Genomic DNA, 15174 nt, shown 5'->3' on the forward strand with positions numbered 1-15174 from the left:
CACGACTGTATATATCGGTTGATATCGGTATCGGTTGATGTCGGTATCGGTAATTAAAGAGTTGGACAATATCGGAATATCGGATATCGGCAAGAAGCCATTATCGGACATCCCTAGTTTCAGCAGGATCTACCCCAGTCTGCTGACATGCAAGCAGAGTAGTAGATTTTTGTAAAAAAGCTTTTATAATTGTAAAGGACAATGTTTTATCAACTGATTGCAATAATGTACATTTGTTTGAACTATTAAATGAACCAAAAATATGACTTATTTTATCTTTGTGGAAAATATTGGACACAGTGTGTTGTCAAGCTTATGAGATGTGATGCAAGTGTAAGCCACTGTGACACTATTGTTCTTTTTTTAAATTTTTTATAAATGTCTAATGATAAAGTCAATGAGGGATTTTTAATCACTGCTATGTTGAAATTGTAACTAATATTGATACTGTTGTTGATAATAATCATTTTTGTTTCACTACTTTTGTTTTGTTTTGTGTCTCCTCTCAATTGCTCTGTTTATTGCAGTTCTGAGTGTTGCTGGGTCGGCTTTGGTTTTGGAACTGGATTGCATTGTTATGGTATTGCTGTGTATTGTTTTGTTGGATTGATTAATTAATAATAAAAATTAAAAATAAATAAAAAAATTAAAAAAATAAAATCGATTTTAAAAAAAAGAGAATCGATACCGAATCATACAACATGAGAATGGCGATTTGAATTCGAATGGATTTTTTCCCCACACCCCTAATTTTTATAGTAATTTATTAATTTACTCACGTACTGCCTTCATATTTCATGGACTACGTACCTCTAATATACAATATGTACATGACAAGTATTGGTCTACATCTACTTTTTTGCTACACAACAAGGGGTGACACTTTCCTGACCTCTGCGCTGCTTTTTTTTTTTGGTGAAGGTTAAGATCTGTCTTTTGTCCAAGGCCATGTTTGCCCTGGAAACCAGCGACTGCCTCTCCCCCAAAGAGACGCAGAGAAAAAGACGGGGCTGCAGAACGTCTCTATTGTTAAAATTCTCTCTTTTTTCAGGTGAGGGAAAATGATTTTTTTTTTAGGTAAAAACTCTTAATAGTGACATCACTCTCAAATCATGGGAAAATGGCACCACCTTGTGGAATGTTTACACTAAAACACAACAACAAAGTGATAGCCAATACCGTATTTCCTTGAATTAGCGCCGGGGCGGTAATTACTTTAAAACCTCTTCTCACTCCGGCGCTTACCAAAGGCATGCGGTAATTTTAGGCCTGCGCTTATAAATTTGAGTGTGATGTAAGGATACCATCATGAAAAGCACAGTTAATAAAAAAAAAAAAAACGTTATTATGGTCTTAACTTTACTTATAAATGAAGTCCATGCGCAGCTCCTTCTGAACAAAAGCATCGATAACTTGTTTATAGAAGTCTTCCTTATCTTTCTTCATTTTTAAAAGTCTCTCTGTCTCGATGGAGATCTTCCTTTAATTATTACCTCCTGCTTCGATTGAAAGTCCAGTTTAGAAAACTGTTTTATTTTAGATATGTAATCCTCCATGTTAAAAGTGCAAGCGAGAGGAAAAAATAAACGATTGCTGCTCACTGTTGCCGCTTCTTCTGCAGCCGAGTAGTCGCAAGAAAGATCACTAGCGCCCTCTACCACCAGGAGGCGGGAGTCATTTAATGACTCATATTTGACACACGCAGCTACGGTATATTAATAAAACATAGCTGCTTACTGTTCTTTTTAGCATATTCAATAGCTTGGACCTTAAATCCTACTGAATAGCTCTTTATCTTCTTCCCTTTATGCGATTTTAAATGATTGAAATCAGCCTCCTCCATTTTGAAAATGATAACAGGTGAAGTGTCACTCGTGACGTGACGAGTTTGACCCATCGGAAATTCTAGGCATATGCTAATTATTTTGCGAAACGAGTTTGACTCTGCGGTAATTCTGACCCGGCGGTAATGCTAAGCATGCGCTAATTATTTTGCCAAACGAGTTTGACCCGGCGGTAATTTTAGGCAGGCGCATACTATATACCCAGCGGCAATTCAAGGAAATACGGTATGTCAGAATCAATGTTCCCTCTAATTTTTCATGTGTGTGAGCAAACGCACAAACTCCCTGAGCATTCAGTGGAGCCCATGTGAGCAACATCAGACGTGCACACTGTGGCCACACCAGCGTCACACCTGTCCCAAACCTGACATCATAACAATTTAAATGTTTTATTAAAATTATTTTCTGATATAAGTGATGTTGCCCTCTTACAAAGGCAATAACAAAAAAACATGTTTTTCATGACCTATGTGCTAGTATTGTATGTCTGGCTGCGGGTCCTGCCTTTAAAGGGGAACATTATCACCAGACCTATGTAAGCGTCAATATATACCTTGATGTTGCAGAAAAAAGACCATATATTTTTTTTAACCGATTTCCGAACTCTAAATGGGTGAATTTTGGCGAATTAAACGCCTTTCTATTATTCGCTCTCGGAGCGATGACGTCACAACGTCCGTTTTTTCGACTGTTTTCCGTACTTTGGAGACATCATGCCTCGTCGGTGTGTTGTCGGAGGGTGTAACAACACGAACAGGGACGGATTCAAGTTGCACCAGTGGCCCAAAGATGCGAAAGTGGCAAGAAATTGGACGTTTGTTCCGCACACTTCACCGACGAAAGCTATGCTACGACAGAGATGGCAAAAATGTGTGGATATCCTGCGACACTCAAAGCAGATGCATTTCCAACGATAAAGTCAAAGAAATCTGCCGCCAGATCCCCATTGAATCTGCCGGAGTGTGTGAGCAATTCAGGGACAAAGGACCTCGGTAGCACGGCAAGCAATGGCGGCAGTTTGTTCCCGCAGACGAGCGAGCTAAACCCCCTTTCGACCCTAGCTTCCCTGGCCTGCTGACATCAACTCCAAAACTGGACAGATCAGCTTTCAGGAAAAGAGCGCGGATGAGGGTATGTCTACAGAATATATTAATTGCTGAAAATTGGGCTGTCTGCACTCTCAAAGTGCATGTTGTTGCCAAATGTATTTCATATGCTGTAAACCTAGTTCATAGTTGTTAGTTTCCTTTAATGCCAAACAAACATATACCAATCGTTGGTTAGAAGGCGATCGGCGAATTCGTCCTCGCTTTCTCCCGTGTCGCTGGCTGTCGTGTTGTTTTCGTGGGTTTCGCTTGCATACGGTTCAAACCGATATGGCTCAATAGCTTCAGTTTCTTCTTCAATTTTGTTTTCGATACCTGCCTCCACACTACAACCATCCGTTTCAATACATGCGTAATCTGTTGAATCGCTTAAGCCGCTGAAATCCGAGTCTGAATCCGAGCTAATGTCGCTATAGCTTGCTGTTCTTTCCGCCATGTTTGTTTGTGTTGGCATCACTATGTGACGTCACAGGAAAATGGACGGGTGTTTATAACGATGGTTAAAATCAGGCACTTTGAAGCTTTTTTTAGGGATATTGCGTGATGGGTAAAATTTTGAAAAAAACTTCGAAAAATATAATAAGCCACTGGGAACTGATTTTTAATGGTTTTAACAATTCTAAAATTGTGATAATGTTCCCCTTTAAAAGAAATGTTACCCCTTTCAGAGATTACATTTGGTTCCCGTAACTTTCTGTCTGTAAAATACATATTTTTATTAGCATTTATGAAATCTAGTGACAATATTTCATGAATAATATCCTTAGATTAACATCCTTAATAAATGGCAGTAAAATAAGCACACATCTGATTGAGGAGTCAGAGTGTCACAACCTGGCATTTACACAATGTGTGGCGTTGGGGTTGTCCAGCTTTTTGTGTGGGCTTAAACGCAGCACTGGCTTAGTGCCATGAGTGCGTGTGTTGGTGCAGGTGAGACAGAGCGAGCGGCTTCTGTTGATATACCGGATGACAAAGTTGGTTTAAGCCTGGTTTGTTTGGCAGAAAATTACCAGTTTTTATAGATACAAGTTTTTTTACTCATATTTTTGGTGTGGTTTTTGCTCAATAAAGTGATTGATGGAATTCCTGTTCGTAAAGTGTCTGGACAGACGATAATTGAACTGTGTTGACAAAGATTGTTTTATTCATTGGGGCCACTCTTGTCACTCACAGAGTTGCATTGCAAAATCATACAGAATAAATTGTAATGTTTTTATTTCGTTTAGAGTTCAGATGAGATTTTTGATTTTCTGCGTGGCATTAATTTGCTGTGCGCAGAGGATGCGTGAGCAGTGCGCAATTGCGCAGGCGCGCACCTTAGAGCAGTGGTTCTCAACCTTTTTTCAGTGATGTACCCCCTGTGAATTTTTTTTAAATTCAAGTACCCCCTAATCAGAGCAAAGCATTTTTTGGTTGAAAAAAATAGATAAAGAAGTAAAATACAGCACTATGTCATCAGTTTCTGATTTATTAAATTGTATAACAGTGCAAAATATTGCTCATTTGTAGTGGTCTTTCTTGAACTATTTGGAAAAAAAGATATAAAAATAACTAAAAACGTGTTGAAAATAAACAAGTGATTCAATTATAAATAAAGATTTCTACACATAGAAGTAATCATCAACTTAAAGTGGATTGTAATAGAGATCCATCTGGATTCATGAACTTAATTCTAAACATTTCTTCACAAAAAAAATAAATATTTAACATCAATATTTATGGAACATGTCCACAAAAAAATCTAGCTGTCAACACTGAATATTGCATTGTTGCATTGTAATGAATGGAATAGCCTACTTGATTTGATGTTCAGTTTATGAACTTTACATTCATATTTTGTTGAAGTATTATTCAATAAATATATTTAGAAAGGATTTTTTAATTGTTGCTATTTTTAGAATATTTAAAAAAAAAATCTCACGTACCCCTTGGCATACCTTTAAGTACCCCCAGGGGTACGCGTACCCCCATTTGAAAACCACTGCCTTAGAGGGACCGTTGGTCAGAATACACCAATACTTTAATAAATAGGTGAATAGAAATGATTCTGATCCACATCTGATCTTGTAACCCTGATAGAAACAAAGTTGATTTAATCCTACCCCCTTTCTCCCCCCCTGAACGGCTCTTTCAAAAAGGAACGACTCCCTCTAAAGAGCCGTAACTCCCATCTCCATAATGAACTTTAGGGACTTCATGAATTAATTAGCGCCACCTCTCGGTTATCAGTGTCATCGTACCAAAGTTAAAACGTTGCTACTTGACAACACTTCACGAGTAGTCTTCATTAAATGACGTCCCGTGGACAAACTTCGGGAAAGTTGAGTACTTGTTGTCGTCTTTTGAAGAATATCTTTCCAGCCACGTCAAGGTTTGTTTCACGCGGACGTTAGTGAACACGCCACCGAGCTTCACTTCCGCCCGTACCTACGAGGTCAAAATAACATTTTTTTTCCTGAAGCTTTTCTCTAATAAGTTGACATCCGAGTTCAAAGTTTCAAGTTATGCTAAGCTAACAGCGCTAGTCGCCAAAGCTGACCCAGGTGAACTTTTCACGACGTCGAAGGAGTTGAAAAGTTGTACCGGAAACCCGCGACGGCAGCGCGCGTCCGTCGGGCCACGAGAAGAGGACAAAACAAAACCCCAAAAAAAGCCACACGGAGAAAACTTCTTACCTGTTGACGCTCTTATCGCAGCTAGCTGGCCAACAGCGAACAGGAACACGACGCCCAAGCGTCAGGTGGCCGCGTGACGTCATCGTGTCGCTTGCAGGTGATACGGAAAGGGAATAATCGATGACGTCATTGGAATGTGCCCTTTGCTTTGAAACTGAAAGTGCTGTAACAGTGAGAGTGCACATTTTCTCCACTGAAGAGCCACTTTGATTTTTTTTTTTAAATGTAAAAAGGCTAAAAAGGTAAATCTGCTCTCATGTATACATTGTAACGTTGTCTCTTCACATAGCATGTTTGCCTTATTTAATATGGAGGTTAATTTGTGTCTTTAATACAAAAGCTTTTTTTAAATTTTTTTTTACACCGTTAGTTAATTTTTTTAACATCAAATTATGTTGACAATTTCATTAAATATAACTGTTAGCAACATTTGTTTAAAAATCCAGTTGGTTAAAAGTGTTTTTAAAATCAGTGTGTTAAAAAAAAACATTTTTTTTAGCTTGAATACGCAACTCTTTTCCGGGTCACGTGACGGAAAACTTGTGATTGCATCAGGCGCAATTTTCCGAAAGTTTGTTAAATATTTTTTTGTTGTTTTAAAGCAACGAACATTTCTGCAATGAGTGTTTAAACTCACAAATTGTAGTTCAATGAAATTGTCAACATAATTTGATATTAAAAAAAAAACAGTCCACATAAATTATGGAGGTTAATTTGTCTTTAGTATGAAGACACAAATTTTTTACACTGAATTTAAAAATATATCACTCTTGAATCAACACAGTAGTTAATACTATGATCAATGTTAATTAAAAACTAAATGTGTATAAATAATAATGGAAGTATAATTGTTTGTATATAGTATATACTTGGTACAAAGGTGCAAGGTACAAGGATATTTCACATGTCTTTACTGTGTATATAATTTAACTGTGTTTATGTTGTGTACAATGTGTATTTATAATATGTTGTGAAAAGGAAATTTCATAATTTTTCAGAAGCTCATCTTGTATTTGACATTGTTTATAGGGTTAGGCGCAATAAGTGTTCAACTTCAGCCTAAACCAGGGGTCGGCAACCTTTACCAGTCAAAGAGCCATTTTGACCAGTTTCACAAATTAGAGAAAACAATGGGAGCCACAAAAATCTTATGAAATTTAAAATGAAATAACACTGCATACAAAGGTTTTTTTTTGCTTTGTGCTATGTATAAAGCAAGGGTCTCAGACACGCGGCCCACACCTTAATATGAAAATTGAATGTTAGTGCGGCCTGCGAGTTTTATATGAATGGCGCTTGACAGCGTCATACTTGTCAACCCTCCCGATTTTCCCGGCAGATTACGAATTTCAAGGCAACTATTCTCTCGAACGTGCCGTGATGATACAGCATTTAGCGCCCACTCCAACCAGCGTGCTGGCACAGCCACGCGTTGTATGAGGCTTCTGCTTGCTCACGTAAGTGACAGCAAGGCATACTTGGTCAACAACCACACAGGTTACACTGACGGTGGCTGTATAAAAAACTTTAACACTCTTACTAATAATGCGCCACACTGTGAACCCACACCAAACAAGAATGACAAACACATTTCGGGAGAACATCTGCACCGTAACACAACAGAACAAATACCCAGTATCCCATGCAGCCCTAACTCTTCCGGGCTACATTATACACCCCCGCTACCTGTTTGTTTATTTTGTTGACCATTGACCGAAGTAATAATAAACTAACTAATTTATGTACCTGATTTACAATTTTGCTGGCAATTTCATTAAGTAAAAATGTAGTGTTTGAAATTCAGTAAAGAAATACTTGTTGCTTCGAAATTCACTCACGCGACTGAAAACTTGACACCTAACCTAAACTGTCTGTATTTCTTCGGGCTTACCGTAATATACCGGAAGTGGGTCTTGAGTTTTGAAGCAACAAATATTTCTGCATTGAATTTGATCAAACTGAATATTTAAACGTACACATTGTTATTCAACAAATACATCAGCATAATTTGATGGGGGAAAAAAAACAGTTCTCAAAATTTAAACACAATTTAAAAAAAAAAAAACGTTTGTTATAAAGACATAAATTAACTGGATTATTAGGCTTCCCCTTCTTTAGTTGTAATTTTATCAAATGCTCCCAGGCCGCAGTTTGGGTGTCAAGAAAAGCACAACAAGAAACGATTGAACCATCACAAGTTTGATGTGCGATGATTCCATTTTATTGCCATAATTGTCACAAAGAATAAAAGAAAATATTTAAAACAGCTGTTTTATTTCTTTTGTACACAGTAAGAAAATTTCTGCAACACATGACACAAGAATCAGGACGATGACAGACAGGCCAGGTCCAAAAGACCAGATAGATACAGAGCCAGGTCTGGACCAGGACCACGTCCCGACTGTCAGGGTCCAAGGCGGAAAAAGTAAAAAAAAAAAAACCAAAAAAAAAAAACCAAAAGAAAAAGTGATCGTTTGTTTCCTCTAAAAGGTCACAATAACAATTTGGACTCGTCTTTCGTCCTCGTGGTCCACACTGAAACGAACGCTTTCTGCCCTTCCGCCGTCTGCTCGCCTGCCGTAAACGAGTCACTGCTGCAAGATGGGGGGGAAAAAAAAACAGCACAGAATGACAACATTGTAGATTGACTTTCTTCTCTCCCGCCATCCTGCCACCGTCTGGCAGGAAACGAGTCGATGTTAAGTAGCCTGGACGAAAAGATGGGAGGAGTGACAGCGAAATGGAAGGAGGGAAAAGACGAGAGCGCAGATTATAGGTAAGTCTGGTGACGCGCATGGTAGCGCCACCTACTGGCGAAAGTGTTCTTCAGTGTGGACCAATCAGAGAACATTTTGTATTAAAATCAGAGTTAATACAGAGATAGCGTAGCATACGGACTAGCTTGTGCTGCCTCCCGTCAGACTGATTGTACTCAGGAGTGCCCCCTGTGGCTATAAGAAGAGCATCAGTGGGAGGAGCCAATAAAGCGCGCTGATATTTACTTGAGTCGCCATGGCGACAATGAGCAAAAGTAGCAAAGTTTGTTCATCTTTAAAGATGGGGGGGAAGGGTTCTGTTTAATGACTACCGGTCTTCCAATGACAAGTGGGGGGGAGGGACCAAGTGTGACATCACAGTAAGCTGACGTGGGGGCGGGGCTGAGAAACCCAAACATGCATTGACAAGATGCCTTTTGAGTGCTTATTATTCTAAGAATAAATAATTTGCTCCAACTGCGAGGAAGAAGAAGGAAGAAAGAGGAAGAGGAAAAAAAGGGGGGTTGGCGTCCACTTGCCGGTAAGGAACGCGACGCTGCGTGGCGTTCCAACTCGTCTTTCGCATATATCTTTCTTCGTGTTCGAGTTCACTATCACAAACGTCCAGGCCCCTCCCCCTACGCCCCCCCCCCCAAACCGGCCGCGGCGGCCTTCGTCAGTCTTAGGGTTTTTCTCGGGGAATCACCTCCTCTCGCGGCTTGGCGCCGCCAAAGATGGCGGAGTTGGGGTTGGCGACCTGGTTGAGTGGCTCGGAGACGGTCCGAGGCTTCAGCTGCAGGCGAGGCCGCTGCGCCCGCTCCTCTGCAATGAGAAACGCAAACAAAACGTTGCACCTTGGGACGAGAGGGGGGATGATTACACCAGGGGTGTCCAAACGCATGCCTTTTGGATATTTTTATTTTTCATTTATTTATTTATTTCAGGCAATGACATAAAAAAGTACAACGTTGACAACACATAATAATATAAATGAATGTAGTGCAAAAGGTAATGTATAGTATGTAATGCATGATTGTCCAGTTTTGCCTGAAAGGGAGTGGGAAGAAGATAATTGATTTAATCCCACCCCCAGTTCTCCATTCATTGATTATTCACATGAGTTTCACTCTTACTTTGTTCAAGGATTATAATACACATGTTGTATCATAGTGGCATTACCACAATAATTATTACACCGTAACAATAACAATAATGAATATACCAACAATGGTAATAGACAACATAGCAATAATGGTAAGGAAACATTGAGCACATGTTAACACTTTGAGACTAGGGATGTCCCGATCCGATATTTGGATCGGATCGGCCGCCGATATTTGCCAAAAAATGCGTATCGGCAAGGCATGGGAAAATGCCGATCCAGATCCAGTTAAAAAAGAAACTCCGGTCCATGTTTTCCAACGCATTGATTTAAATAATACATTCCACTTTTCTGCTGCTCTGTAATTTCCGTTCCGCATTTTCCAGCACACCTTCAACACATCCACAGGTCTGTGAATTCTCACGCAGTTGCTTTTAGCTGCTGGCATTACACGACAGGCTCTTATCACTCTTTCCTGTGTCTCCCTCTCACAGACAGCAAGCGCACCTTCTTACACAGGTCACATACTGTCACGTCATACGTCACATACTGTCACGTCATACGTCACATACGTATACGTCCTCTCCCAGCAGAGAGGTGGCAGCATGGCTAACGTTAGCTGTGATGCTAGCGCAGCCGTGCGAGCAACGCTCCCTCTAAGGCAGTGGTTCTCAACCTTTTTTCAGTGATGTACCCCCTGTGAACATTTTTTTAATTCAAGTACCCCCTAATCAGAACAAAGCATTTTTGGTTGAAAAAAAGAGAAAAGAAGTAAAATACAGCACTATGTCATCAGTTTCTGATTTATTAAATTGTATAACAGTGTAAAATATTGCTCATTTGTAGTGGTCTTTCTTGAACTATTTGGAAAAAAAGATATAAAAATAACTAAAAACTTGTTGAAAAATAAACAAGTGATTCAATTATAAATAAAGATTTCTACACATAGAAGTAATCATCAACTTAAAGTGCCCTCTTTGGGGATTGTAATAGAGATCCATCTGGATTCATGAACTTAATTCCAAACATTTATTCACAAAAAAATAAATCTTTAACATCAATATTTATTGAACATGTCCACAAAAATCTAGCTGTCAACACTGAATTTTTTTTTGAGACATTTAAAAAAAATCTCTGCATGAAAGTTTAAAAGTAGCATATATTAATGCAGTATGAAGAAGAATGTTTTAATGTAGACATGCAAGCCTTGAAAGAAAATTTTGAAAATCAAGACTACATTTCCTGCAAATGGGTGCATTTCTAACCTATATTTTAACTTTAGATTTATTCTCATATCAAACTCTTTTGGCTGTCTTTTTGACTTACATCCGGCGCCCCCCTCCACACCCCGGATTATAAATAATGTAAATAATTCAATGTGATTATCTTGTGTGATGACTGTATTATGATGATAGTATATATCTGATAGTATATATCTGTATCATGAATCAATTTAAGTGGACCCCGACTTAAACAAGTTGAAAAACTTATTCGGGTGTTACCATTTAGTGGTCAATTGTACGGAATATGTACTTCACTGTGCAACCTACTAATAAAAGTCTCAATTAATCAATCAAAACACATAGAATTATCATACTGCTGTGATTATATGCATCAAGTGTTCATTCAAGGCTAAGGCAAAATATCGAGATATATATTGTATATCGCAATATGGCCTTAAAATATCGCAATATTAAAAAAAGGCCATATCGCCCAGCCCTTGTTTCAATGATGCCATTTCTGTTTGTCATGTATAATTTTGTCTATTTTGTGTTTATCCTTGAATAAACAGGTCAGTTTCTTGTTACCAACCATTGTGTATTATTCAAACTCCCCTAATTCAGCTGGCTAGTTGTTATCAAGAGTACTAAAACCCTTTTCAACATGATTCTGACAACTAAGTAGGCAAAATAACTTTAAACTTTAATACATGCTCGGATAGGCCAGTATCGGTCAGTATCGGTATCGGATCGGAAATGCAAAAACAATATCGGTATCGGATCGGAAGTGCAAAAACCTGGATCGGGACATCCCTATTTGAGACAGAGTACAGCAGCAGGTCAAATTAAAGACCCTCATCTCTATATTTGAACCAGACCCCATGTTTGTATAATAGTTTAAATCCATTAATAGTTTGGCATTGCTTGTGTTGTAAGTCCAGTTTGTTTCATAGTTTTATTCCGCATACAGACACACAAAAACGTTTACAAGTGGTTTGAGCTCTCGGCAATAAGAAATATTCATTTTCAAAACAAATACAATATTTACAGTATGTAACCATTTGGGCTTCCCTCTAATTTTGGTGAGTGTTAAAGGTGCCGGGGACCCAAGAGGGTCTGTCAATAAAATGTTAACAAGTCATATATTATTTTTCTTATTTTGCTTTCAACGCGAAAATATCCACACATCAACTTTAGATCCGAAGTAAATATTTTGGTCCTTTTTATGTATTATTGCTCCCCCCCCAAAAAAATTTGAAAAGTGGAATATTTGATGTGAAGTAATTGGAGCCTTAAATATGTAAATATTTCATAACAACATTGCTTTTGATTCATTATTATATTTTGAACAATGAGTCAAAAAAAATCCAAAAGGCCCATCCATCAATCCATTTTCTACCACTTGTCCCTTTTGGGGTCACGGGGGGTGCTGGAGCCTATCTCAGCTGCATTCGGGCCCCCATTCATAAAAGTGTTAAGAGGTCATATCATGGTTTCCCCCCCCCCTACATTTTAATCACTTTCTTGTTGTCCCACTCAAATATGTACACGGAATCAGTCGTCTTACTCGTGATTTGAATCATGTTCAATAATTATATTTAACCTTAAAGTTTACAACCTTGTCAAATGATATTAAAGCACATGTTAATCACAAATATTATTCATTTAACACAAATATCAGGCTTAGGTCAGACTGATTAGAAAAATAAATACTAATCATATATACTGCATAAGAAGAGACTCATAAATAACTGTCAATAAATAAATGTACATACAATTATGTTGTACTTTTAAGTTATGAACTAAACTGTCAATAAAATTAAAGTGCAAATGAAAACTTTAGTCATATTTTTTTGCGCTTAAAGGGGAACATTATCACCAGACCTATGTAAGCGTCAATATATACCTTGATGTTGCAGAAAAAAGACCATATATTTTTTTAACCCATTTTCCAACTCTAAATGGGGGAATGTAGTCAATGTAGCAACATTTTTCTTGTTACATTGCACCCGTTTGCTCTTTTAGTCCACTTGTTATGTTGTTTCTCTTTTGGTAGTAGCATTTTGAACTTTTAAAACATTAGCTGTGGGCCGCACTTCGGACACCCCTGGATGAGACAAAAGAAAAACAGGTACCTTCAGACGGCTCCCTAAAATCTGTCATTGCTCCACGGGGCGGCGGGCCCTCTCTGAAGCGACCCATGGAGCCGCCGCTCTCGCCTGGCCCCGCCCCCCTTCTGTCACCGGGACGACTGCTGCCGCCTCCACGACTCCGCCCTCCCATGTAGTCGTCCTCTCGGAAGGCTGCAAACAGACAGCGGGTCAGGCAGTGAGACCGGCTGAAGTGAAAAGAATGATGGACGCAGCCGGGTCAAAGGTCGTGACCACCTAAATGACAACACTAGGAAATGCACCTTCATTCCCCCACCCTAGTCCGCGCACTTTGATGTTTGGTCACGTTCACGCAGCGTGACATGTCCCCAACCCTCCCTCCACATGTGTCACTTCATGCCTAAACATGATAGAAGCGTCCTGTCATCTGATTGGCTGATGACCAGCAGCCCTTTTGATTGGTCCGCACCTCCACCCGATTGATCGGAGAAGTCCTCGCGACCGTCACGTCCTCCTCGGGCGCCGCCTCGGTAACCTCCTCGGCCTGCAGACAACACGGGAGTTTGAGACTGAGAGGGGAGGAGTTTGAGGTTCAAAGAGGGAGCGAAAGCACCAGGCGAGGAGTTTAGGAAGTGGAAAGATCACTCGGAGGAGATGAAGAGCAGAAGAGGCGGAGGAGCCCGTTGCGTGTTAGTAGTGCGTCAGCCAATCAGACGTTAGGACACTTGCCGCAGGTTACGGCCTTCACCAAGTGGCAACAAAAAAACCTCTGAGGAAAGTGAACGCAGCGAAAAAGCTAACTACAACTACACAAAGTAACATTATTGTAGCAAAACTGTTTGCAAATGCGTATCTCAATCTGTGCGTGTGTAATCCGATAGACGTGTCCGTGTACCAATTTGTGTGTCTGTATCTCAATCTGTGTGTGTGAGCGTAATCAGATTTGTGTGTATTTTCATTTTTGTGTCCTGAAAAAAAATCTGTATTTCGATATGTCTGTGTTAGGGTTGTTCCGGTACCAAAATGTATTTCGATACTTTTTGGTACTTTTCGAAAAAAGGGAACCACAAAAAACATGGCATTATTGGCTTTATTTTAACCAAAAATGTTACGGTACATTAAACATATTGCAATCGAAGAACAATTGTGTCCTTAAATAAAATAGTGAACATACAAGACAACTTGTCTTTTAGTAGTAAGTAAGCAAACAAAAGCTCCTAATTAGTCTGCTGACATATGCAGTAACATATTGTGGCATTTATACACCTATTATTTTGTCTACATTATAAACGACCAGCTGTAAAAATGGATTATTAATCCACTTGTTCATTTACTGTTAATATCTAGTTATTTTCCGTTTCAACATGTTCTATCTACACTTCTGTTAAAATGTAATAATCACTTATTCTTCTCTTGTTTGGATACTTTACATTAGTTTTGGATGATACCACACATTTAGGTCCAAGTAATTACAGGATCATACATTGGTCATATTCAAAGTCCTCGTATTTCCTGAGTTTATAAACATATGAATTTTTAGAAAAGGAAAAAAGATTTTGTGACGATAAAGAATATCAACGTAATCATAGTAGTATCGACTAGATACGCTATTGTACTTGGTATCATTACAGTGGATGTCAGGTGTAGATCCACCCATGGAATTTTACATTCAGGAGCGCTAGCTTGCTGTTAGCGGTTAGCTATTGTGAAGTGAAGTGAATTATATTTATATAGCGCTTTTCTCTAGTGACTCAAAGCGCTTTACATAGTGAACCCCAATATCTAAATTACATTTAAACCAGTGTGGGTGGCACTGGGAGCAGGTGGGTAAAGTGTCTTGCCCAAGGACACAACGGCATAATATTTCTTGTATTTGTTACCTTCTTGAGACTTCCGAAAAATGCCTACCTCTTTAGGCACACCTTTTCCAGATATATAAAGATGTGTATTTACAACTTTAATAATATATACATGCTATACAAATATAAAAAAGCTTGTTGTGAAAAATGAGTTAGAATTTCACAAGAAAAAGGTCACAGTTTCACAAGAAAAACGTAATTTTACTCAACGCAAGTCAAAATTTTACAAGAAAAACTGAACATTTGTGCAATATTATGATAAAAGTTGGAATTTTACTCAATAACATTCGCACTTTTACAAGAAAAGCTTAAAATTTGGGCAATTTTATGAAAAGAGTCCTAATTTTACTCGACAAAAGTCACAATTTTATAAGAAAACTTAAATATAATGGCAATATCATAATAATCGGAATTTTTACTTGGCAAAATTATGACAAAAGTCACAATTTTACAATAACAAAAAATTGGCAATATTGTGACAAGTCAGAATTTTATATG

The 15174-nt window shown here is 38.6% G+C and overlaps 2 protein-coding genes across 6 annotated transcripts in view; both read right to left on the reverse strand.

Annotated features, from left to right (window-relative positions):
* The window catches only part of rffl (ring finger and FYVE-like domain containing E3 ubiquitin protein ligase), a 16640-nt gene extending 10887 nt beyond the window's left edge, over positions 1 to 5753 (reverse strand). For both annotated transcript variants that reach the window (XM_061972446.1, XM_061972444.1), the window contains exon 1: positions 5629 to 5753. The gene's annotated coding sequence lies outside the window, so the exon portion shown is untranslated. The remainder of the gene's footprint in view (positions 1 to 5628) is intronic.
* Positions 5754 to 7826: 2073 nt separating this feature from the next.
* eif4h (eukaryotic translation initiation factor 4h) overlaps positions 7827 to 15174 on the reverse strand; it is a 30695-nt gene continuing 23347 nt past the window's right edge. The window contains exons 5-8 of one of the 4 annotated variants that reach the window (XM_061972437.1): positions 13287 to 13361; positions 12842 to 13009; positions 9091 to 9206; positions 7827 to 8219 (exon numbers count right to left, since the gene is read on the reverse strand). In XM_061972437.1, the coding sequence (XP_061828421.1) occupies positions 8217 to 8219; positions 9091 to 9206; positions 12842 to 13009; positions 13287 to 13361 (362 nt within the window). In that variant the 3' untranslated portion in view covers positions 7827 to 8216. Of the gene's footprint in view, positions 9207 to 12841; positions 13010 to 13286; positions 13362 to 15174 lie in introns of all 4 variants that reach the window. The other 3 variants (XM_061972436.1, XM_061972438.1, XM_061972435.1) reach the window with 3 other exon arrangements.

This window comes from Nerophis lumbriciformis, linkage group LG17 (genome assembly GCF_033978685.3).
Source record: "Nerophis lumbriciformis linkage group LG17, RoL_Nlum_v2.1, whole genome shotgun sequence".
Lineage (NCBI taxonomy): Eukaryota > Metazoa > Chordata > Actinopteri > Syngnathiformes > Syngnathidae > Nerophis > Nerophis lumbriciformis.